Raw genomic sequence first — 24688 nt, forward strand, 5'->3', positions numbered from 1 at the left:
TCCTCTCTACCTGCCCCCCTTTCTTTCTGTCTTTCTCTCTCCATGCCCCCTTTCTTTCTTTTTGTCTCCCTGCCTGCTCCCAAGCCACTGCCGCCGCCATCGGGGAACAGGCATCTAAACCACCGCCGCCCCAAGCTCTCTCTGCTTCCCCACACAGAAGCGTCAGGCCAATCAGTCTTCCTCTCCCTGACGTCATTTCTGAAGTCAGAGAGGAAGTTCCGGGCCAGCCATTCGCTGCCTGGCTGGCCCGGAACTTCCTCACCGACGTCAGAATTGATGTCGAGTGGGGAAAGTTGGTCAGCTCGGCGCTTCTGAGTCGGGAAGCAAGTAGAACGCGAAGGCAACGCGATCGACTGGGCACCCCTGCTATAGTGCTATTAGACATATGCAGTACAGTGCATCAAAACATAGAAGAGAGTCCTTGCTCTAAAGAGCTTACAATCTAGTCAAGACAGACAGACTGGACAAGAAGGTGCATCAATGTACAAGTTCTCCCAGGGGAGCTCAGACTGGTTTACATGAGTTTATTCGGGCACTCAAGCATTTTTCCCTGTCTGTCCTGCCAGGCTCACAATCTATCTAATGTACCTGGGGTCAAGGGGGATTAAGTGGCTTGCCCAGGGTCACAACCCCAGGGTGCTGAGGCTGTAGCTTTAACCACTGCCCACACTCTAAACTAAAGTACAATTTAACTCTATATACCAGGTCTTCAACACAGTTAACAATAAGTTAAAAAAAAATAGCAAACAGAAAAGTTTTTAAAGATTGAAAAGAGCTGGGACGCCTGAAAATTCCAGGAAGTTCATTGCATAACTGGGGCAATTCTCGCCTCTCCCCTGGATCCAGGACTTTGCACTAGCCTGGGAGGCCCTAAAGCATATGACACGAAGCATTTCCCCCAGGGGGCAGCAGTGGGTCTTGGGAGGAGCCTCAGCCAATCATATGACCGAGAGAGCGCGTGACCTGCCCTGGGAGTCGCGTGCGCCCGGGGAAGCTGCTCTGCAACCGCTGCTCAGCCGATCAGCGGACTCGGGCTCTGGGGAGCCGCCGGGGTTCGTTGTTTGCGCCGCGCTCGGATCCGCCGGATCTCTCGCCTCCCCGAAGGTCAAACGGGCAGATCCGGCCACATCCGGGAGAGCTGCCATTGCCTTGCCTACAAATGGCAGCAAAGTCAAGCAAAAGGAGGATTCTTTGAAAGTGACCCTCCTGTCCTTCTTTTTTGTTTCCACAGGGAATGTTGGTGCCAACCGAAAAGAAAAAGTCGATGGCAGCGGCTTCTCCGCAGGGCAGGTGGGCAGCTGCGTATGTGGCGGTGGGATGTGCCCTTGGCGCGGCTCTGCTGCTCCTTTGCTGGGATTCTCCAGTGGTGGCGGGCAGGGTCCTCCGAGCGGTACCTCTGCAACGTGCCCGTGCTCTTGCAGGGGAAGAGAAGCCAAAACGCGGGCATGAAAAAGCGCCAGCTGCAGCGTCTCCGCAGTGCAATGTCTGTCCAGACCGCAGGTTCGATTGTGCGCCTGAGAAGATCCTCACCAAAGAACAGTGTGAGGCCCGAGGCTGCTGCTTTGTTCCTCCGGGCAGCAGGCCTTCCCTGGGGCAGCCCTTCTGCTTCCTGCCGTCCAACTACCCCAGCTATGAAATGAAGAATCTCACTTCTACAGAAAGAGGCTACAGCGCCACCCTGAGTCGTACCTTTCCCACCTTTATGCCAAAAGACATCCTTTTGCTGCAGCTGGAGGTGCGCTTTGAGACCAGAAGTAGACTGCGTTTTACAGTAAGTAGCGGCAAGTTCTAGGCTGGAAACGATGGCATAAACTATAGAGCTAAACACTTTTTCTGAAACTTTAACTTGACAGGTAAAAAGATAATATGCAAAATATTTAGAAAAAAATGACATCCCAACAAATAATCAGCAGGACCTGCGTAGATCACGCCCCTTACCCACCTCTTACTTCTAGACACAGTTTTCAGGGGATTAAAAAGACTAAGAATATTACAATGCCCCTGTATCACTCCATGGTGCGTTCAGTTCTGGTCATCTTATCTCAAAAAAAATATGGCAGAACTAGAAAAGGTTCAAAGAAGAGCGACCAAGATGGTAAAGAGGCTGGAACTCTTCTCGTATGAGGAAAGACTAAAATGGTTAGGGCTCTTCAGCTTGGAAAAGAGACGGCTGAGGGGAGATAGGATTGAAGTCTACAAAATCCTGAGTGGAGTAGAACAGGTACAAGTGGATCGATTTTTCACTCCGTCAAAAATTACAAAGACTAGGGGACACCCGATGAAGTTACAGGGAAATACTTTTAAAACCAATAGGAGGACTTTTTTTCACTCAGAGAATAGTTAAGCTCTGGAACACGTTGCCAGAGGTTGTGCTAAGAGCAAATAGCATAGCTGGTTTTAAGAAAGGTTTGGACAAGTTCCTGGAGGAAAAGTCCATAGTCTGCTATTGAGACAGATATGGGGGAAGCCACTGCTTGCCCTGTACTGGTAGCATGGAATATAGCTACACCTTGGGTTTTGGTCAGGTATTAGTGACCTGGATTGGCCACCATGAGAACGGGCTACTGGGCTTGATGGACCATTGGTCTGACCCAGTAGGGCTATTCATATGTTCTTATCCGTTTTATTTCTTGCTGAAATGGTATTCTGGTAGAAACGCTCTCCCTGCTCCTAGGCCAGAAACAGCAAGAAGGAACTTCAGCCCAGGTTCTGGACAGCACCCCAACAGATTCTCAACCAGTTGGCTTGGGAGGAATCCGCAGCCCCTACCTCTCAAGATGGACGTCAGCCAGTGCCATCTTCTCTTACTCTCCATCCCCCTTCCCCACATATCTCTTTAAATATTCACCAGCTCTGGCACCATCTTCCATTTGCTGCTCGTGCCAGCATCAGCTCCCTTCTGATGTCATTTCCTGCTCACAGAACCAGGACATGATGTCAGAAGGGGACCAACACTAGCATGAACAGTGAGCGGAAGATGCTGTTCATGCCAGCAAGCATTTCAAGAGGTAGACCAGGATGGGGGAAGACGCCTGATGCTTGGCACCACCGCCCCAGGTGCCAACAACCTCCCTCGCTACGCTACTGCCCTGGCTGGCCCTGTCCATAGACATCCCCTAATTCCCTTGTCCACTCGAATCACTTTAAGATGCACAGAAGAAGGAAATCGGCAGCAATTCTGCAAAATGTCTCTCTCGAGGGCAGGTCACATTTTCTAGCATCTCTGTGTAGGGATCTGGGAGGTTGTGCTCTAACGATATCTCTGTTTTCAGGTCAGAGACCCAGCAAAGACTCGCTACGAGGTTCCAATCGAAACCCCGCCTGAGAAGGGCTCAGCCGCTCAGAAGCTCTACGATGTCCACTTCTCTGATAACCCCTTTGGTCTAATTATACAAAGACGGTCCAATGGGCTGGTTCTGTAAGTGCTTTTAGTTTCAATAGTGCTTCAGAGCTGTGTCAATTTCAGACCCCACTGAGAAGTGGGAAACCTGAATGTCAGGAGCTTAAAAGAGGTTGTATTTTTGGAACTAGTCTTGTGCCATTCATGTCTTGGGGGGGGGGGGGGGAGTTTCTGCCTTGCGGTGAGTGTGTCGTCTGTTCTTGTATTTCCGATCTTTTCCACCCTTGCTTCCTTTCTCTCTTTCACAGCCTGAACACCACTATTGCACCCCTGTTTTTTGCTGACCAGTTCCTCCAGATGTCAACTTCGCTGCCCTCCCAGTACATCTTTGGGCTTGGCGAGCACTTAACCTCACTGATGCTGAACATCAACTGGTCCAAAGTGACTCTCTGGAACCGGGACGCGTCACCCAGGGTAAGGAAGATAAAAATGGGGGGTGAGGTACGACACTTGAAAAACAGATAGAAAGGACAGTTTCCCTGGCCCCATTTACATAGCAGTAACCAGAGGGACACATTAGATTCTCACCCATGACTGGCTTGATCGGACATTTCTGACTTTAGCATCTGGGTTATCTCCCATAGGCAGCAGTTCAAGTAGGGGACGTCAACTACAGTCCTTGAGAGCCCTGGGCGGGGGCGGGATTCAGGACAGAACTTTGTGTAGGCTGATCTGTTGAAGCGTCAGATCTGAGAGCACAGGGATGCTGGGAATTTGCTGCCCGATTTTGTACAGCGGGCAAGGAGAGGTCTGATCCCACGGCCAGGGAAAGCTTGGTGGCCATTTGATATTCCGACCATCAGCTAGTATCTGACTGGTTTACAGAGTAAAATGACGTTATTAAAATGAAAATGTAGTTCTAAAATAATAGAGAGAAAGAAAAAGAAAACAATGGTCATTAGCCAAGTATTTACATAATTGACGGGCGGGACTTAGACTGCTTTGATGCAGAAGGAAGAAGGTTGACGCTCTGCTCTGTGACTTCAGCCAGGTGGCAATCTCTATGGCTCCCACCCTTTCTACCTTGTCATGGAAAAGGACGGTTCCTCGCATGGCGTCTTCCTGCTCAACAGCAATGCGATGGGTAAGTGCTTTGTTTTCTTTACTGTGTACTGGGAAGGCCAATGATTCGCAACTGTGACTTATTTTCCATGGGAAAAGATTACGATGTCCCTAGTTAAAGTGAACTGGAAACGCAGTTGAACGCCTAGCGCAGTGGCCTGAGAACTTGGCAGCTCCTTTGCCCCGGGTACAAAATAAGTACCTAAATATATGTATTGAAATCCATCTCAGAAAACGCAAACTAGAGAATGACATGGGGGTCAATTTTTCCCCCATCCCTGCCCCAAGAGTTTTGTTGCTGTTTCTGTCCCTGTCCCTGCCTCATTCCTTTAAGCTCTGCCTTAACTGCATAAGCCTTGAACACATGATTTGAAAGTGTTTGAGGCTTGTGCAGATGAGGACGGAGCTTACAGGAACGGGGCAAGGACAGGAAAAGAACTCTCTGGGATGGGAAAATGAGTTCCTGAGGGGTCGGGGGAAAATTTTCTAATGCAAACTGTATTGTATCACCACTACAGAAGCTCATATAACCTGCTCTGACTTGACGCCTCAGTCATTAGTAACGGTATAGAAGTTTTCAATAAATAAACCGCTTTGATTGTAACCACTGAAAGATAGTATGTCAAATCCCATTACCTAAAGGGGAATAAGGTGGGAGCCTGTGTTACGATAGCAGGGGGGAGGGGGGTTTCTGGTACTAGCAATGCTATAGGTCATCTCTCCTGGCATCTCTTTCCCAGATGTGCTTCTGCAGCCCACCCCTGCGGTTTCTTGGAGAACAATTGGTGGAATCCTGGATTTCTATGTCTTCCTGGGTCCAGAGCCTAAGAGTGTCGTGCGACAGTTCCAGGACGTGATTGGTAAGAGTATGTCAGTAGCTTCTACCCATGCAGGGTCAACCGAGGCTGGCTGGGGCCTTTGATGTGATCGCTAACAAACTCTCAGTCATTGTTCCCGACCACTCCTTAAGGTGGTGACTGTGCCTTCCAAAAGTGGGATTTCTATCTCGGTTTTGGGAACAGATTTAGTGCCAGAGTACCGAAGGAGGAACAGATACGCATAGAGTTCAGGATGAACGAGAAAGAAGGAAGAGATAGAGAGAAGGGAAGGATGGAGGAGAGAGAGTGCAGAAAAGGGGGTAGGATGGAGTGACAAAAACATTTTAGTAGTTTCTGCATTTGTTTACTTCTTTTTTTTTTTTATTAATTCTTTATTCATTTTCATATTTGACAATAAGTGCACAAAATATTATATTACAACAAGTTCTTAATTCAAATATTTATTAACTAGGCAATTTACAATAAAAACATTTGCAATCACATTAAAAAAAACAAACCATAAGAACATAAGCATCGCCTCTGCCGAGTCAGACCATAGGTCCATCGTGCCCAGCAGTCCGAAGGTCAGTGACCTGTAAGTGATCCTTTAATTAAGACATTTTATCCTATATAGTAGCCCTCTAACGATACCCCTCAATCCCCTTTTCCTTCAGGAACTTGTCCAACCCCTTTTTGAAACCCAAAATCATATTCTGCAATTTCAATGGATTATGTACATAAGAACATAAGAAGTTGCCTCCACTGGGTCAGACCAGAGGTCCATGCCGCCCAGTGGTCCGCTCCCGCGGCGGCCCATCAGATCTGTGACCTGTGAAGTGGTTACTGACCATTTCTATAACCTACCTCTAGTTTTATCTGTACCCCTCAATCCCCTTATCCTCCAGGAACCTATCCAAACCTTCCTTGAACCCCTGTAATGTGCTCTGGCCTATCACATCCTCCGGAAGCTTGTTCCATGTGTCCACCACCCTCTGGGTAAAAAAGAACTTCCTAGCATTAGTTCTAAGCCTGTCCCCTTTCAATTTCTCCGAGTGACCCCTAGTGCTTGTGGCTCCCCACAGTTTGAAGAATCTGTCCTTATCCACTTTCTCTATGCCCTTTAGGATTTTGAAGGTTTCTATCATGTCCCCTCTAAGTCTCCTCTTCTCCAGGCCCAGCATTTTTAACCTGTCAGCGTATGATAAATTTTCCATACCTTTTATCAGTTTAGTCGCTCTTCTCTGGACTCCCTCGAGTACTGCCATGTCCTTCTTGAGGTACGGCAACCAGTACTGGACACAGTACTCCAGGTGCGGGCGCACCATTGCGCGATACAGCGGCAAGATGGCTTCCTTCGTCCTGGTTGTGATACCCTTTTTGATGATACCCAACATTCTGTTCGCTTTCTTTGAGGCTGTCGCACACTGTGCCGATGCTTTCAATGTTGTGTCCACCACCACCCCCAGGTTTCTTTCAAGGTTGCTCACCCCTAGCAATGATCCCCCCATTTTGTAGCTGAACATCGGGTTCTTTTTCCCGACATGCATGACCTTACATTTCTCTATGTTAAAACCCATTTGCCACTTTTTTGCCCATTCTTCCAGTCTCGTTAGGTCCCTTTGCAGGTCTTCACAGTCTTCCGTGCTTCTAACCCTGCTGCAGAGTTTGGTGTCATCAGCAAATTTAATAACCTCACATTCAAATTTGCTGATGACACCAAACTCTGCAGCAGGGTTCAGTGTAGTTCAGTGAAAGCAGCCAGAGTGGACTTCTGCCTGTGGGAAGTGGGAAGGGCATGGGAGTGAATGTCCACTAGAAGCTCCCTGCTCCTAGGCCAGAAACAGGAAGAGGGAACTTCAGCCCACAGATTCTCAACCAGGCGTTCATTGATGCTCACTTGTTTTTCTGCAGGTTATCCCTTTATGCCTCCATACTGGGGCCTGGGTTTCCACCTCTGCCGCTTTGGCTACACATCCAGCAACATGACCCGCCTGGTGGTCCAGCGCATGAGAGAGGCAAAGATGCCCTTGGTACGTTGGAATCTTTAGAGACTAAGTGAGTTGTGCGAGTGGTGCATTCCGTCATACGGAACAAATGAATTTAAGACAAGTTTGGGGGATCTTTCGATAGAACAGTTATCGTGGGAGGAGGTGAAGGGTCATGTCTGCCAGTTAAGCGATTGCTGGGCCGGGTGCTGCCCTGGGGCTTTGGAAGAGAACTGAGTCGGTGAAATAAAGGAATTTAGGTGTCCTATTACTCTTCCTTCTTTCCACTAGCTAAATGATAATGAGATGCAGAATCTGTATTCGGTTCACCGAATGCTTAGACGCTGGGTTGAGAGTGGTTGGAACGGCATAAAGGTCTCCTGCTCTGCCCTAGGGTGTAGTGGAGATGGGCAGTGGGTAGAGCGCTGAGCATCAGGAGGGGATATTGGGAGATGTGGCTTGAAATTATGGTCTCTGCTCCCACAGGATGTTCAGTGGAATGATCTGGATTATATGGATGGCAGGCGGGACTTTTCTTACAGCCTGAAAAATTTTGGTGACCTCCCGGACATGGTGAAGGATTTCCATCAGAAGGGCATGAAATACATCATCATTGTGGTAAGTGGCAGGTCTTAGGACCTCTCAGGTTCCCCAAGTCTTTGGCTCTGACTCTAGTTCTATTATGTATAGTAAATTTTAAGAAAAACTTGATTAATTACAGACGGCATAAAGAAATCTCCTATAAGACCAGAACATATATTGAGTTGAAGTTGAACCAAGAACCTGAACAAAAAAAAGAAAACGTTTTCACATGCCATGCTCTGTTTTTGCCCTTGGTACCTCTGTCAGGGGGGATTAAGTGACTTGCCCAGGGTCACAAGGAGCAGCGTGGATTTGAACCCACAACCTCAGGGTGCTGAGGCTGTGGCTTTAACCACTGCACCGCTCTAGAAATCATAATGTAGTAAAAGTGAGCCAAGTAAAGGACAATTGAGCCATTGTGACATCACTGATGAGGTTGGCTCTTATTGGTGCAATTAGACATTGTGACATCACAATAGCAGCTCTGGTTACCAGAGGCTGAAGCTTTTCACACTATTTATTTCTTCAGTTTTCTATACTGTTCTCCCAGGGGAACATTAATTTATTCAGGTACTGAAGCATTTTTCCTTGTCCGTCCTGGGGGGCTCACAATCTATCTAATGTACCTGGGGCTATGGGGGGATGAAGTGACTTGCCCAGGGTCACAAGGAGCAGCGTGGATTTGAACTCACAACCTCAGGGTGCTGAGGCTGTGGCTCTAACCACTGCGCCACACTCCCCTTCCTGTTGTATAAGACAGTTTGTGGGTATTAAAATGAGGTAGATGCTCTTTAAAGGGCTTTGATAAGAGGTGATGTATAGCAGAGATTTTCTTTCCATAGTGGGTAATAATTCCTTATGCTCCTCATTTGAAACAGGATCCCGGTATCAGCAGCTCAAGTCCCCCTGGCACCTACACCCCCTATGATGATGGGCTAAAGAGAGGTGTCTTTATCATGAATGCGACGGGGCAGCCGCTGATAGGCAAGGTGAGAGCCATTGATGGGTGGAGGGAGAAGATGCTGAAAGTTAGCAGGGGAAGAAATGCAGAGAGGGAGGGGGAAACCCGGATGTGGAACCAGAGGAGCTGCAGTTTGGCGAGGAGACAGAGTTAGGAAAACTGTGGACAGAGAGGATCAAAGATTTATTTATTGAATTTTCTATACGGTTTTCCCAGGGTTTACATGAATTTATTCAGGTACTCAAGAACTTTCCCTGCCAGTCCTGGCAGGTTCACAACAGGGGCAATTGGGGGATTAAGTGACTTGCCAGGGTAACAAGAAGCAGCTTGGGTTTGAACCCATAACCCCAGGGTGCTGAGGCTGTGGCTCTAACCACTGCACCACTCTAGAAATCAAAATGTAGTGAAAGTGAGCCAAGTATAGGACAATCAAGCCCTTGTGACATCACTGCTGAGGTTGGCTCTTAGGCATTGGTGGAATGAGGCATTATGACGTCACAATCTCAGAAGCTGAAACTTTTCACACACTTTATTCAATATTCTATCCTGTTCTCCCAGCATAGTTTACATGAATTTATTCAGGTACTCCAGCATTTTCTCTTGATTGTCCTGGTGGGTTCACAATCTATTTAATATACCTGGGGCAATGACTTGCCCTGGGTCAAAGGGAGCAGCGTAGGTTTGAACCCACAACCCCAGGGTGCTGAGGCTGTGGCTTTAACCTCTGCGCCATACTCTGGGGCTTGTGAAAGGGAGGGGAAGAATGAGGTTGGAGCTAGAGTTGCTGATGAAAGGGGAGAGACATGGATTTGGAGGCATGGAGGGAGAATCTGTTTTGAAGCCAGGGAAAGAGCTGGAGCGAAGGGAACTTCAGATGCTGGTAGGCTCGGAGGGGTATTTTTGCTGCCTCTATGTGTTCTGGTAGTGCTGTCATTCCAGGTATTGTGTCACCCTTATGTACAGCGAGGCATTTAATGGTCTTGGTAAGAATCAACACGTCGGCCTTGGAGAGCTGACTCACATTGTAGACGGTTTAAGCACTCTCATTTTGTGTGTGTCTTTCTCTCACGTGCTGCCTCGCAGGTCTGGCCGGGTCCTACAGTATTTCCTGATTTCACCAACCCAGAGGCCTTCAATTGGTGGAGAGATTTGGTGAGGAATTTCCATGCCAAGGTGCCCTTCGATGGTCTGTGGATCGTGAGTATCGTTCTTCCACTCTCACCTCATCCTTTTGTCCAGTGGGAGAGACAGTCTCCCAGCACATCTGGGACTGTCGTGGTCTGATATTTTTTTTTGGGGGGGGTTCTAAATTTTAAGTTGAATAATATTTATTTTCATCCTTTATTATTCATCTGACATTTTAGGGGTTGCTATGCTTTAAATGGTCACTTTTCACAATTCAGATATGTTTGTAGAGGTCACTTTTCTGCATCAATGTTGGATGTTTCTGTGCTGATGGGACAGTAAGAAAAGTCCAGCGCAGGATGAAAGCCGTGTGTGATTCTTTTCTGAGCTCTGATCTTGCGCATTCCTTCTCCCAAATGACAGGACATGAACGAGCCCTCCAATATGGTGTGTGGCTCGATGGATGGCTGCCCTGACAATGAGTTGGAAAACCCTCCGTATGTCCCAGGTAATCCCAGAAGCGTTTCCCTGCCTCCCTTTGTGGGCTCTTTGATGCCCTCTGTTCTTATCCTTGGAAAGTGGGGTCTAAAAAAAAGCCAATTTTAAATGATCCTAGGGTCAGCCACGCCTGCCCCCTTGGAAGCTGTGGAATTAGCCCTCGAAATGTGCTGAGAATAGCCGTTTCAGTTATCGCTATTTGCCCTCAGTGGTATTGGAACTTCAGAAAGCTTCTAGAAGTCAGGGGGAAGTTGATGAATTCAAGTTTATTGTCTATTTGATTAATCGCTTACTCAAATTTCTAAGCGATGAACATATCATTAAAATTACAGACAATTAAGGGGGCAGCAAGACAAGCGATAACTAAACATACATAATGTAAAAACGAGAGGAAAGGATGGGTAGAGAAATACAAATTGCTGATAGAAAAGAAGACAATTATGGTAAAAAACAATAGGGAAGGGATAAACAATGAACCTTAAAGAGGTTATGGAAATGAAATGAAACTCCTAGTCAAGCTTTTTAAGTATCAAAAGCATCCTTGATGTGGACCGTGTTCCCTCCAATTGGGAAAGATGCCCTTCTAGAATCATCTTAATCGCTAATCAGGACTTGGCAATGCATGCTCTTGGAATTCTGTCAGAATCTGATCAGTTTGGGGGAGGGGGGTGTAGCTGCCTCACGTTAATGCCTTTGTCTGTCTTCTCGGTAGGAGTCGTAGGAGGCAGCCTGATGTCAGCCACTATATGTGCCTCCAGCAAGCAGCACCTGTCCAGTCATTACAACTTACACAACCTGTACGGACTGACTGAGGCCATCGCAACCCATAAGTGAGTGATCATGACAAGTCCTTAAAGCCTCAGCATGTCTCTCACAGCAGGGAACATTTACAAACCGCAGGGCAGTGGGTCCTGCAGTGCAGACTCCAGCCACTGGGGGGCAGCACGACATCTTCATTATTCATCCCTTTACACTTCTCCCTCCAAATACATGGTGGTTAGGGCAGAGTTTCGGCCTGCGGGTTGGGTTTTTTACCCTTGTGAGTATGACGAAATTGTGACTAGAATTTCTCTCTGCACGCTGAGAAAAAAGCGCCAAACTTTTTATCGGCACCCCAGGATGATGTCATTTTGGGGGGAGGAGCCATCAAGACAAAAATTGTGAATAATTGAAGTCGCGAGTAGTAAACCCACGTATACGGAGGGAGAAGTGTATTTCAAATGTCATTAAAGCCTCTCGCTCATAAATACCTCCATAACCGTCCCTTGGGGGAGGGAGGAAGATGAAAACTTTCTATGATAGCGAAGACCCTGGAATGACTGAGGATGTTCCCACTGTGGGTTCCGGAGCTGCTCTGATATTTCTAACAGGGAAAAGGATTTCCAAAGAAGTAACATTTCACAGGACGTTCTGACGTGGACGGAGTGTGTGGGATTCAGGTGGATCAGTAGATCGGGGCCTCTCTGAGATTGAACATTCTGGGTGTGAACAAGGGGGGAGAGTACTGTTTAGACCAGGAATCTCAAAGTCCCTCCTTGAGGGCCACAATCCAGTCGGGTTTTCAGGATTTCCCCAATGAATATGCATTGAAAGCAGTGCATGCAAATAGATCTCATGCATATTCATTGGGGAAATCTTGAAAACCCGACTGGATTGCGGCCCTCAAGGAGGGACTTCTACACCCCTGGTTTAGACCAACTGGCTCCAGCCCCTCCTCCTCCTCCCCCCGCCCCCCTCCCCTCAAGCACTGTCCATTCTAAACTAAACCTTAAGCTTATATACCGCATCCTCTCTATAAAGATAGAGTCTCGGCACGGTTTACAGGAACTTTAAAACAAGTAAAAAAAACATAAGAATTAATGATTATAAAGAGAGCAGAGAAATTTACATTTTTGAGAATAATAGTTTTCGGAATAATTGGAGGAAGCCCAGATTCCGCAGCTGGGCAGGAAGGTTATTCCAAAGCTCAGTGATTTTGAAGAAAAGAGATTTCCCTAATTTTCCGGTATAGGTAACGCCTTTTAATGAGGGGAAAGATAGTTTAAGGTTTTGGATGGATTTGGTAGAATTCCAAGATAGTGGAATTAGGGGGGTGGGAAGAATGCCATGCAGGATCTTGAATGTTAGGCAGGCACATTTAAAGTGAAGCCTAGAGATTACTGGAAGCCAGTGAAGTTTTGACAGAAGCAGGGAAAGATGATCAAATTTGCATTTTGCGAAGATCAACCTAGCCGCAGTATTCTGGATCTGCTGAAGTCCTTGAAGACTTTTCTTGGTTAGACTTAGATAGATGGAGTTATGCATAGAATGCTAGGTATTACAAGCAGAACGAAAGACGTTATCCTGCCGTTGTATCGGGCGATGGTGCGCCCCCATCTGGAGTACTGCATCCAGTATTGGTCGCCGTACCTAAAGAAGGATATGGCGATACTCGAGAGGGTTCAGAAAAGAGCGACACGATCGATAAAAGGTATGGAAAACCTTAGAGAAACTGGGGCTCTTTTCCCTAGAAAAATGGAGACTTAGAGGGGACATGATAGAAACCTACAAGATCATGAAGGGAATGGAGAAAGTGGAGAGGGACAGATTCTTCAAATGTTCGAAAACTACAAGAACGAGAGGGCATTCAGAAAAATTAAGAGGGGACAGATTCAGAACCAATGCTAGGAACTTCTTCTGCACCCAAAGGGTGGTGGACACCTGGAATGTGCTTCCAGAGGGTGTGATAGTCCACAGTACGGTATCGGGGTTCAAGAAGGGATTTGATGATTTCCTGAAGGAAAAAGGGGATAGAGGGGTATAGATTGAGACTACTACACAGGTCCTGGACCTGTTAGGCTGCTGCGCGTGTGGACTGCTGGACATGATGGACCTCTGGTCTGACCCAGCAGAGGCACTGCTTATGTTCTTATGTTCTATATAGCTCACATTACCCCTTTCTACCCCCCTCCCTGGCTCTTATCTGTGCTGTGTAGCTAATGTTATCCCCCTTGGCTCTTATCCATGCTGATCATGCTGCTTGGACCCTTCCTTCACCATGTCCTGGATAACACTACGCTGCCTCCTCATTTCCCTTTGTAGGCCACCTCCTGTAGCTGACAAAAGTTGCCTGCTGCTCTGTGTAGTGTCTCCCTCTTCTCATAGGCTTCAGCTCCGTGAAGACCTCCGTTCCAGAGCTACAGTAGAGAGCTTCTCCTTGACCTTCCCAGTTTCAAGTCTTGTATATTGGGATAGAAATATGCTTCTGCTGGGATCATAATCGTCAGAGCTAGGACCTCAGCAGGAGCTCGGCAGATTTCCTCTCTCCTCTCCTGTAACACACGGCCTCTTAGCTAGAGAGCTGCACAGGAACGAGGATGGAAGAAGTTGCCATGGGAGCTGTCAAAATCTCTGGTGATTCCAAAATGAGGTTCGGAATGCCCTGAGAAGCAGCCTAAGGCTTGGAACACTCATTGGTTGAAGAGTGAATACCATCCAAAAAGCTACAGGAAGCTCTTGGGGTCGGGGGGAAACAGAGGGCTGTGAGTAGACTCCTGTGGATACAGGTGGGGATGGAGGAGATTAATTTTGGTGGGTGGATAGGGTGGGGATGGGTGACATATCTGTCCCTGTACCGCTCTGTACTCTCGGCACACGCACGCGACTCCCTCTGCACCCACTGACAACTGACCTCGGAGCAGAGGGGTTTACCTCTCATTAGCACATTTCTCCTGTTCTGAAGAGAAGCCGTGGCTTTTAATAACCCTGTGTGCGTCTGGTCTCTCCCTCTTTACATAGTGCTCTGGTCGATGTGCTGGGGAGACGCCCTTTTGTAATCTCCCGGTCCACTTTTTCGAGTCATGGACATTACGCCGGACACTGGACCGGAGACATTCTCAGTACCTGGGAGCACCTGTACTATTCAATACCAGGTAATTGAGTGCTTCACTGGATGGAAATGTTCAGCCTTAGAAAGTGTAAGTGAAATACACCCTGCAGGGACCTGAGATGGCTCAACACACCCACCAAATTCTCTCAGGCAGCCACTGGGGCTGAAAACATGGTAGAGAAGGTCTGTTAGAGCTCTAAGCAGAAGGAATGAGGGGGAACCAGCCAGAAGCGGCAGCTGTTTTCAAAGAGTGGCAGTTACCTTACATTACCATTTGTATTCCCCCAAAGCCCTTATCAGTTCATGATGGATCCGAATAAATTAACCATTGGGTGGGGTGGGGGGTGGGTAACCTGCAAGGAACAGCAATTACAACCCGAAACAAAGGCGTTGGATATTCCAGGATTGTTGACTGTGTTACTGGTTGGTGGCCATTGACTTGAAGGTCCTGCTTTACTCGCTTGTAACAAGCTGGGCTGTGGGAAAGGGCTGGTGATGAGGAGCTGTGAGGGAGCCTGAAGATGATGGGGGGTGGATAGGAAACCAGGCTGGGAGTTTTACTGGGGGATTCCCAGATTGCTACTGGTGATGCTGGTTTTGCAGAGCCTAAACTAGTCAGGATAATAAATGATCTGTAGAGGTGGCTCCACTTTTCCACTGGCATGGCCTAGGTAGGTGTGAGCTGCACCAACAGATAATACGTGTCCTAAGGACGAAGCTGAGCCAGGCCTGAATTTTAACCCCCTGCCAAATCCTTCAGTGAAATGGGAACCAAGCCAGGCCAACCTCAGAGCTCCCTGATGCATACCAGGGACATTTCCAGGTACAGCTGCATGGTGGCCTGGGGAGGGGGGGTGGGGGCGCAGTGACGACAACCCCCGCTGCTTTCTCTCTCTGGACACACAAAGGATTAAAGCCTCAGCAACTGCTCCTGTAATTCCCAGGATTTGCACTGCTGCACTCTCAGGGTTCAAGTTGATTAACCATCGCAGCTCCCTTCTCTCCTAAAATGAGTAGATTAGCAATTCAAGGTTATGAATATTCGCCTTCATTTGCAGCTGAGGCACAGATAGATTGTATAATATATGTGGCCGTTACGCGCTGACCGGCTCTTTGCAAATGATCTCGTGAGAGGAGTACACGCATGAATTTCTCCGTTCTTTTCTGCACCCATATGCGTGTGTCATAAAGTATCAAATGGCCCCAAAGTGACCTCCTGTATCGCAGAAAGTCCACGATTTATCTGGGATTAGACCTCTAACTGACAGAACCTGTCTCTCGACTCTCCCCAGCGGTGCTGCTTTTTAATCTCTATGGCGTGCCACTGGTCGGAGCTGACATTTGCGGATTTTCTGGTAACACAGAGGAAGAGCTGTGTGTGCGATGGACCCAGCTGGGAGCTTTCTATCCATTCATGAGGAACCATAATGATGAGAATGGCAAGGTAAGTCAGCAGGAGTGCGAGAAGAAGGGGGGATGGTATTGCCCTGACCACTTTGGTAAGCACATGCGAACACAAACATGAAAACTAAAAGTAACTCTGGCCCTAGACTGAGGGGGAGCTGCAGACGGAAGCGCCCAGGTCAGAGGAGGGAGGGAAGGGGTGTAGAGATACCAGTGGAGGAGGGCTGATGTAGATAACGTGCGTAAAGGGTAAATACTAGCTGCTTAGTGCCAAAGGAAAACCTTTGAGACACCAACTACTGTTCATAAGATAATGGCGGTCACTTTGGTCATGACTGTATGAAGGAGTAAGATAATATACTGTAGAGAATGACACGGGGACAAATTTTCCTGTTCCTGCCCCATTCCTGCAAGCTCCGTCCACATTTTAAGTTCTTGTAAACCGTGTCGAGCTCCATTCTCATGGAGATGATGCGGTATATAAACTTAAGGTTTAGATTAGATTAGATTAGATCTGCACAAGCCTCAAACACTCTAAAATCCTAAGTAGCAACATTCTAGAGCTCATATTCTGATGTCATAATGCCTCATTCCACCAATGCCTAAGCTCCGTCCTCATCTGTACAAGCCTCAAACCCTAAGTAGCAACATTCTAGGGCTCAGATTGTGATGTCATAATGCCTCATTCCACCAATGCCTAAGCTCCGTCCTCATCTGCGCAAGCCTCAGACGCTTTAAAATCCTAAGTAGCAACATTCTAGAGCTCAGATTGTGATGTCATAATGCCTCATTCCACCAATGCCTAAGCTCCGTCCTCATCTGTACAAGCCTCAAACCCTAAGTAGCAACATTCTAGGGCTCAGATTGTGATGTCATAATGCCTCATTCCACCAATGCCTAAGCTCCGTCCTCATCTGCGCAAGCCTCAGACGCTTTAAAATCCTAAGTAGCAACATTCTAGAGCTCAGATTGTGATGTCATAATGCCTCATTCCACCAATGCCTAAGCTCCGTCCTCATCTGCATAAGCCTCAAACCCTTGAAAATCCTAAGTAGCAACATTCTAGAGCTCATATTCTGATGTCATAATGCCTCATTCCACCAATGCCTAAGCTCTGTCCTCATCTGCACAAGCCTCAAACCCTAAGTAGCAACATTCTAGAGCTCAGATTGTGATGTCATAATGCCTCATTCCACCAATGCCTGAGCTCCGTCCTCATCTGCACAAGCCTCAAACCCTTTAAAATCCTAAGTAGCAACATTCTAGAGCTCAGATTGTGATGTCATAATGCCTCATTCCACCAATGCCTGAGCTCCGTCCTCATCTGCACAAGCCTCAAACTCTTTAAAATCATAAGTGTTCGAGGCTTGTGTGGTTAAGGCAGAGCTGACAGGAAAATGAGTTCCCATGGGGAGGGGAAAAATTTGTCCCTATGTCATTCTTTAATACACTGCATGTAAACCCAGGTGGCAGATTGTGTACAGGACTGAGAGAAATTCACTGGAGTCCCTGCAGACTGAGGAGCTGGGGTAAGGTGTTTACTTTGGCAAGGGTAAAGGTTAGTTTTGTTCAGGAGAACAGCTTTATTGTTGGAGATGTCCAAAAATCAGTCCCCAAGCTCCCTAGTTATTCTTGCTGGTTGGACAAAATATTGTTTAGGCTGCAGTCCTGCCTGTGTTGTTTATGTCAGGATGACATGACTTCTAAACCCGCTGTCCTCTCAGAAGAGTCCCAGTAGAAAACAGGCCAGAGCTGTGATTCTCGGCCTTTCTCAGGTGGCTCCAAGACTCAGCTCGTCAGTGGAATTGAGTCAGGGGAACCTCAGCTTTCATAAATAGACCCCCCCCCCCCAGTCAATCAAATACAGCAACACTCGCATACACATACACACAGATTCCTATTTTGCTGAAAGAAACTTCTGAGCTTCTTGGCTGTCCTTTTCTGTTTACAGCCCCAGGAGCCCTTTGTCTTCAGTCCCGAAGCTCAGAAGGCCATACGGAAAGCCTTAAACCTGCGCTACACGCTGCTGCCGTATCTCTACACCCTCTTCCACAAGGCCCATACGGCCGGAGAGACTGTGGCTCGACCTCTCTTCCTTGAGTAAGTGCTCCAGGTTACAATAGCACATGTCAACGAGTGGCTGAGAAAATGAGCACAGAGCCATTCTGCGTGAAGCACCTGTCTTATTACCTCATGCACTGAGTACACTTGAGTTCTGCTGCTATTTGGGCCTGTACAACCTCTGCTGGCCTCCAGTGCAAAGTGTTTCTCCCCTTCCTTTTTGGCCTTCCTCCCTTTTCCCTCACATGTTACTCTCATTTAACCTTTTCATTGTAAGGAAAATGTTTATTGGTAGCAGATCGAGGAAAGGGTAGTGGATCCATAGCGAGACCCCCTGGGAGGGTGAAAGAGGTGGAAAGAGGATGAATTGTGAGGTGATGAGGGGAAAATCTGGGGTCAAGGCCTGGTTCTTGTTTTTTTTCCTCTTCGGTGCAGGCCACACAGCCCTTATCACTTGCTGGCAGGTCTGGTTCATCTGGCAAATGCTCTTATTGGGGGGGAGAGTCTTGGAATTACCTAGGCTGAGCTTCATTCTAGTCTGTTATTGTCCCCTTGCTATTGATGTACCCTCAGTTCCAGGCTGCAGAAACCTTTAGTTCTTGAAAGAGGCAAAGGCTGAGACGTGTCAACCCGTCCCTCTCACGCCTGGCAGCTCCACTCTCCCGTGTCTTATGTGTAATATCGCCTTTCAGATTTCCTTCAGACCCAAACACCTGGACTGTGGATCGCCAGTTAATGTGGGGGGAGGCTCTTCTCGTCACTCCAGTCTTGGAGAAGGGGAAGACAGACGTGACCGGCTACTTTCCCCCAGGGACGTGGTATGACACGGCAGCAGTAAGTGTCGGTTACAGAAGTTTACGTATACATTATTAATAGAGATTTTTAATCCTCTATTTATCCTTCACAGATTACATAAAAATATACATAATTCAAAGTAGGATAACATGCAGACCAAAAATCATGCAACAGTTCTGTGGTTCCCGCATTCATCAGAGCAAGTATGTTAGAAATAGAGACCGTGATAGGCCTTTTTTTGTTGTTTTTTGTGGAATTGCATAGCCACATTGCAGTAGTTCAGGTGGATTCGTACCACAGCCTGCATTACTGTTCAGAGGTCTTGTGGGCAAAAAAAGAGCACGTTTTGTCTTACCTTGTGTGACTGGGCCCTGCTTTTCACCACTGCAGTAACCTGGATTGCTGAGTCCAAAATGATTCTTACATTTGTCACGTCACTGGAAAATACAAGGTAAACCCTGTCCTGGAGAACCACCAGCCAGTCGGGAGCAGATTTGCATACCTGTCACCTCCATTATAGGCAAATCTCTCTCATGCATATTCATTAGAGCTATCCTGAAACTCTGACTGGCTGGATGTCCTCCAGGACAGGGTTGGGAACCTCTGCTTTACATCTGATCTCTAACTTACCAGTTGCTCATTGTAAGAATATTTTTGTATTGATAAAAACTGGAGGGACAAGAATCATTTCATCTTCTATGGAAGTCGACAGGGATAACTACTTTTCCTTTTTATTCCTTTCTCTCCTACCCCCCCCCCCCCCCACTTCCCAAATGCTGTTTGTTTAGGGAACTGCCATTCACAGCAAGGGGCAGTGGATCATTCTGTCAGCTCCTTTGGATTCAATCAATGTCCATGTTCGTGCCGGGTACATCCTACCTCTGCAGGTGAGACTCCGGTATTGCAGCTTTGGTGTGTGCCTAGTACCTCCCTCCCTCTGCTGGTGAGACTCCAGTACTGCAGGGTTAGTGTCCTAGATACTTTGCTTCTCGGTGGATGAGAGGTCAAATGTCCCTGGACACGCACTGGAAACAGTAAATATATTTCAGTTCTTTGTGTATTAGGTAAACATTTTTGTTTCTTTGGTGTCTTGCTAGTTTCCAGGCTACACCACAGAAGAGTCACGTAAAAATGGGATGTACCTGGTTGTGGCGCTGACGGAGGATGGAGAGGCCAGTGGTGATCTTTTCTGGGATGACGGGGAAAGTCTGAACACATTTATGAAGGAGGATTATACTCAGATCCTATTCCTGGCAAGCACAGTAAGCGTCCTGCGCACCGAGCCTGCCGGCTGGCCGGAGAACCCTATCCCAGTATTCTTTACTGTGATTGTAAAGCGGGGGTGGGGCAATTAATTCTCCCAGAGTGCCACATGAGAAACTGGAACTGTTATAGAGGGCCGGACCAATTCAGCTCCATGTTAATTTTATCTCTTTATAAAAAGCAGTAAATTGTATGGTTTTGATTAGCTGCTACTGGTAAATGTCAGAATTAGGCTATGCAAATTGTGAACTGGGTACCAACAGTTGTCTTGGGTGTATAATGTAGAATTATTGTGTTTGATCTCATGCGGGAACCATGCAATGCCCAGGTGTAAAGGGACAGATGAAAGGACCGTCGAAGGCTGTGGTACTGTGGGAAGAGGGAGAGGACAGGAGGACAAAATACAGGTCATAATTGGCCAGTACCAAATCACATTGTTTCAGTGGGAAATGATTAACTGATTCCCTTTCACGGGTATTTTTATTCCTAGCATTGTATAGGGAGTGAAAAGCCCTCGGGCTCCAATTGCTTCGAATGCAGCCCATTCTGAAGTAACTTAGGCAGGTTCCCCTCTCCCTGACCGCCACCTTCCTCTGCCCTCTTGCCTAGACTCTCTTCCTACAGATTGATTGACTAATTAATTGATTTATCGCAGAATGTAGTACTGAGTAAACTGATCCACGTGAACAGCCAAGTGGATGGACTGACATTGCAGCTGGTGAAGGTGTTCGGTGTCCCGAACCCTCCCTGGAAGGTTCTGGTTAACGGCGTCTCCAGCAGCGATTTCTCCTATCATCTGGACACTAAGGTAACCCATTTCCCTTGTAAGGGCAGTGAGAGGTGGGGTTGGTAGGAAGCAGGGCCATTTGGGGGTTTTCCTGTGCCACCCAAACCCAAATGAAGCCATATTTGCCTGTAAAACAAAATATTTGCACCAGCTCTAAGGCTCAGGCCCTAGCACAGTGAGCTGTAGTGCATTTGCGTTTGAAGTCCTACTGTCCAATGTACTCTTGAGTGCATCTGAGCCTGAGGAAGAAGGAAAGAGAGCAGTAGCCCCACTAGCCATAAACTATCAGAGGAGATTTCTGTCCAGCTCTGGTGGCCAGTAAAAATTCCTGAGCCATTGAGCTTTCACCAGCCCAGACCAGTTTTGTATATTAAGTAGACACCCCCTTTTTTCAGGGTCTGTCTCTTGCAGCCTTGCAGGACAGACGGTACCAGCTCTACTCATCTTCTTGATGGTGAGCAAGACTGATTCACACCATCCCTTCCCTGGCTGCTAGGTAGTGCCTCCCTCCCTCCCCCCTTCACCCCCACTCCCAACTTTTACCGATTGCAAAAAAAACAAAAAAAAACCCTTCCTAAATACATTGTGTCTTTTCTGCCATCTTCCATTGCAAGGTCTAGAGTAGGATTTGGGCTACAATCCAGTCAGATTTTCAGGATTTCCCCAATGAATTTGCATGAGATCTGCTTGCATGCACTTCTTCCATTGTATACAAATAGATCTCTTGCATATTCATTTGGAAAATCCTGAAAACCCAACCTGGCAAGGGCTGAGGTTGGACACCCCTGATCTAGAGACACCAAACCATTCATAGTGCATTAATAAAATTATGGTGGAAGAGGGGAGGGCGAGGAAAAGTGAGGATCAAAGTGGCTCAGCGAGGGGAGGGAGCCCCAGGTCAGGCTGGTGGGAGAGAAGAGCAGGGATTGGCTTAGCTTGGCTAGGGGCCGGAGGAGAAGAAGATGCACCCTAGGAATGCTGACCGTAGGTGCAGTAATTTGGTAGTGGGGGGGCAGAGAGCTAGAAGGAGTTGGAATGGGGAAGCTGGAAGAGAAGGCGGATGGAGAAGAAGGGATGATGAGGAGGAGGAAAGAATAAGGCTAATATTAAGAAGAAAAGAAAAACCTGAACCATGACTGAACTGTTGTCCATGTTGCTTTTCAGGTCCTGAGCGTGGAGAATCTCTCTCTTTCCATGGGGAGGCAGTTTGTGATCACATGGACATATAGCTGAACGTAGAAATCGGCACCGATTCAGCTATTTTCACACTGGATGGAGGAATAAAATCTGAGTTGGTGGGGTGGGTGAAGGTTGAAATGTTCTGTACATTTACTTGTTGGAGGTTGGTCAGTATCTTCTAGGTCCTGAGCTGAGACCTAGAAAATGGTTTTTTGCTTATTAGGTATTTGATTATACCACCTTTCACAAAAAAAAAAAATATTCTAATCAAAGTGCCTAACAATAAAGAAAATTCTGTAACATGAAGAAAGGCACTAGCCAATGGGGCTTGGCCAGAAATGAAGACGAGCATATCTGTAATCCAGTAGAAAACTTGCAGATTTCTGATTGGAACTGGTTTACTTTAGTCCACATTGCAGTGTGTTGCCCCAGCCCTGGCATTCAGGAATGAGCTGTGCATTGCCTATTTGAATCCAAAAAGCCCTTTGCTGTCATCTGGGTGGCATTTTTTGGGATAATGCCTTGAGTCTGAAAGCCAGCTCCATCTCAGGTTGGGCTGTAACTGACTTCACTCGAGTTCTGAACCATCTCTTGTGAGAGACTGTGCTTAACACTTTGATTTTGTCTGATTTTTTTTTTTTTTTTTTTTTTTTTGGGGGGGGGGGTTCTTGAGTTGGCCACACCAGCAAGTTCAAGTTTTATTACCATTTGATGAATCGCCTATACAAACTTTCTAAGCGATGAACAGTTTAATAAAAAACAACAATTTAGAGGACAAACAGCTTTAAAACACTTATAACACTTAACAAGTTTCATCATACATGTGGATATAAGATATAAGAGGCATGATATAAGAGGATAGGAGGGGAAAAGTTACAATTCTCTCAGGTAGAAAAAACATAAAAGAGAAAAGAACTAGAGGAAGGGAAAAATTGAATTCTGGATTAAGTTAACAGGTCTCAGAATTTAATTGTTAAAAGCATCATTAAATAAGAAAGTTTTTAGAAGTTTTTTAAAGGAAATAAGATCTTTTTCTTTTCTGATATAGAGTGGCAATGAATTCCACAATTGTGGAGCTATAGCAGACTTTGCAAGTGTAGAAAATATCCTCCAAACAACTAACAAAAAAGGTGAACTACATATATAAGTTCTACTCTTTGGGAGACTTTTCTATATATATTTTTTTTTACCCAGTAGTTTTTGATTGAAAATATCCTCCAGACATTGAGGGTCTCGCCATCATGTCCTTCAGAACAAGCACATGCGCTGAAGTCACAGCAGAAGCCATGAGCATAAAGTACCTCCTCCAGTTACTCGAAATAACTTTACTCAATTACAAGCATTGCTTTACGACTTTGGTTCCTCTACCATAAATCCTTTGATCCTTGGAGACTTTAACATCCATTTTGACGATACGAACAACCACAATACAACAGAAATACTTTCCTATATCAATCATTTGGACTTATATCCTTTTCTTACATCCCCTACCCACCAAGCAGGTCACACATTAGATATGGTCTTCATTCCTAAAACTGCTATTAATTTTTACTCACTTGGTTCCAGTTTCCCAGTCACGTGGTCCGATCATCATTTTGTTTCAATAGCTCACACAAGTTCTCATTTCATGGCTCCCTCAACACATAAGACTATCACAACAAGAGATCCCAAAGCCTTCACTGCTTACCCCTCTGTACGACCCGCTCCCCATTGACTCACTCTTATTGTAAACCCGTCCCTACAAAGTTACCTTACTCTATACAAACAGCCATGTACTCAAAGACTTCATTGTTTTTCGCTGTATGTCCAGCTCTTCTTTATTGTAAACCGCCTCGAACTACCTTGGCTTTGATGGTATACAAACAATAAATTATTATTATTATTATCTGAGCAAACTTTCATCTGAATTGATCTCCTCTGCTCTCAATCTAGATCACTCTGATATTAAGGCAGGTTCCTTAGATGATTCCCTTACGTTATAGAATACAGCTACAACAACTTTATTAGACGAAATAGCGCCTCTTCAGTTTAGATCTATCTCTGCCCGATAAAGTCAAAATCCCTGGTTTTCAGCAGAACTTAACACTCTAAAAAAACAACTTCGCACTTTGGAGCGCAGGTGGAGACACAAAAAAACTACTGCTAACCTAGAAAAATTCAAAGAGCATTCAAAATTTTATAAAGCTAAAATTAATCAGGCAAAAATGGAATACTTTTCTAAATTAATCGATAAAGCTAGAAACCCTTCTGCTCTTTACTCCATCTTAAAATCAATAAATCCTGATTCCAAACGGCAGGATCAGACAAATTGTAACCTGCCAACCACTCAAGAATTCGCAAACTATTTTATAGACAAAATCAACTCCATCAGGACAAATCTCATTTTAAAACCGAATTCAAATCCTGCTTCTGAACAAGTCAATACACTTTCATTGTCTTCAAAATGTTCTCAATTCAACCTTCCCTGTCTTGGGGAGATAGAATCCCTTATCAAGGCCATTAACATCAAGGGCTCTCGCACAGAAACTATTCCACCTTTCATTCTTAAACAATATTTCACCATCTTTGGTCCTTTCATTCTTGCATTAATTAATAAAAGCCTTCAAAATAGTATTATGCCTTTAGCCTGGAAGAAATCCATTATCCATCCCATCATGAAAGATCACAACATCAGTCCCGAGGTTAATTCAAACTATAGACCAATCGCCAATATCCCATTCTTAGCAAAGCTGACTGAGAAGGTGGTTTTTAATCAACTTTCAGATTTTATTGGAAAAAACTAATATTTTGCATCCAAATCAAACTGGCTTTAGGCAGCATCATTCTACTGAACATTTTATCTTTGGGACATTGCTGAAACAAGGCTGCCCTGTGAACTTCTAAAAGCTAAGTTACTCAGA

General features: G+C 46.2%; 1 protein-coding gene across 2 annotated transcripts; it reads left to right on the forward strand.

The window, feature by feature from the left end:
* The first annotated feature begins 919 nt into the window (after positions 1 to 919).
* Positions 920 to 23834, forward strand: GAA (glucosidase alpha, acid). 2 transcript variants are annotated; one of them, XM_033961619.1, is made up of 20 exons: positions 920 to 1052; positions 1232 to 1771; positions 3273 to 3418; positions 3649 to 3814; positions 4388 to 4484; positions 5203 to 5322; positions 7192 to 7310; positions 7752 to 7883; positions 8726 to 8836; positions 9892 to 10005; positions 10357 to 10441; positions 11144 to 11261; positions 14209 to 14342; positions 15592 to 15743; positions 17655 to 17803; positions 18457 to 18598; positions 19348 to 19446; positions 19657 to 19821; positions 20478 to 20630; positions 21774 to 23834. In XM_033961619.1, the coding sequence occupies exons 2-20, from the start codon at positions 1235 to 1237 to the stop codon at positions 21840 to 21842; spliced, it is 2808 nt and encodes a 935-aa protein (XP_033817510.1). In that variant the 5' UTR covers positions 920 to 1052; positions 1232 to 1234; the 3' UTR covers positions 21843 to 23834. The 2 variants fall into 2 exon arrangements, with proteins under 2 accessions (XP_033817510.1, XP_033817509.1); XM_033961618.1 differs by having other exon boundaries at positions 949 to 1104.
* Positions 23835 to 24688: the final 854 nt, after the last annotated feature.

This window comes from Geotrypetes seraphini, chromosome 10 (assembly GCF_902459505.1).
Source record: "Geotrypetes seraphini chromosome 10, aGeoSer1.1, whole genome shotgun sequence".
Classification (NCBI taxonomy): Eukaryota; Metazoa; Chordata; class Amphibia; order Gymnophiona; family Dermophiidae; genus Geotrypetes; species Geotrypetes seraphini.

Excerpts from the sequence above, each read along its gene's own strand:
- GAA (XM_033961619.1), top strand. The coding sequence starts at position 1,235 with ATGTTGGTGCCAACCGAAAAGAAAAAGTCGATGGCAGCGGCTTCTCCG. Across the intron at positions 3,419-3,648 it reads CGGTCCAATGGGCTGGTTCT|CCTGAACACCACTATTGCAC; the intron begins GTAAGTGCTTTT and ends TCTCTTTCACAG. Across the intron at positions 18,599-19,347 it reads CGTGGTATGACACGGCAGCA|GGAACTGCCATTCACAGCAA; the intron begins GTAAGTGTCGGT and ends CTGTTTGTTTAG.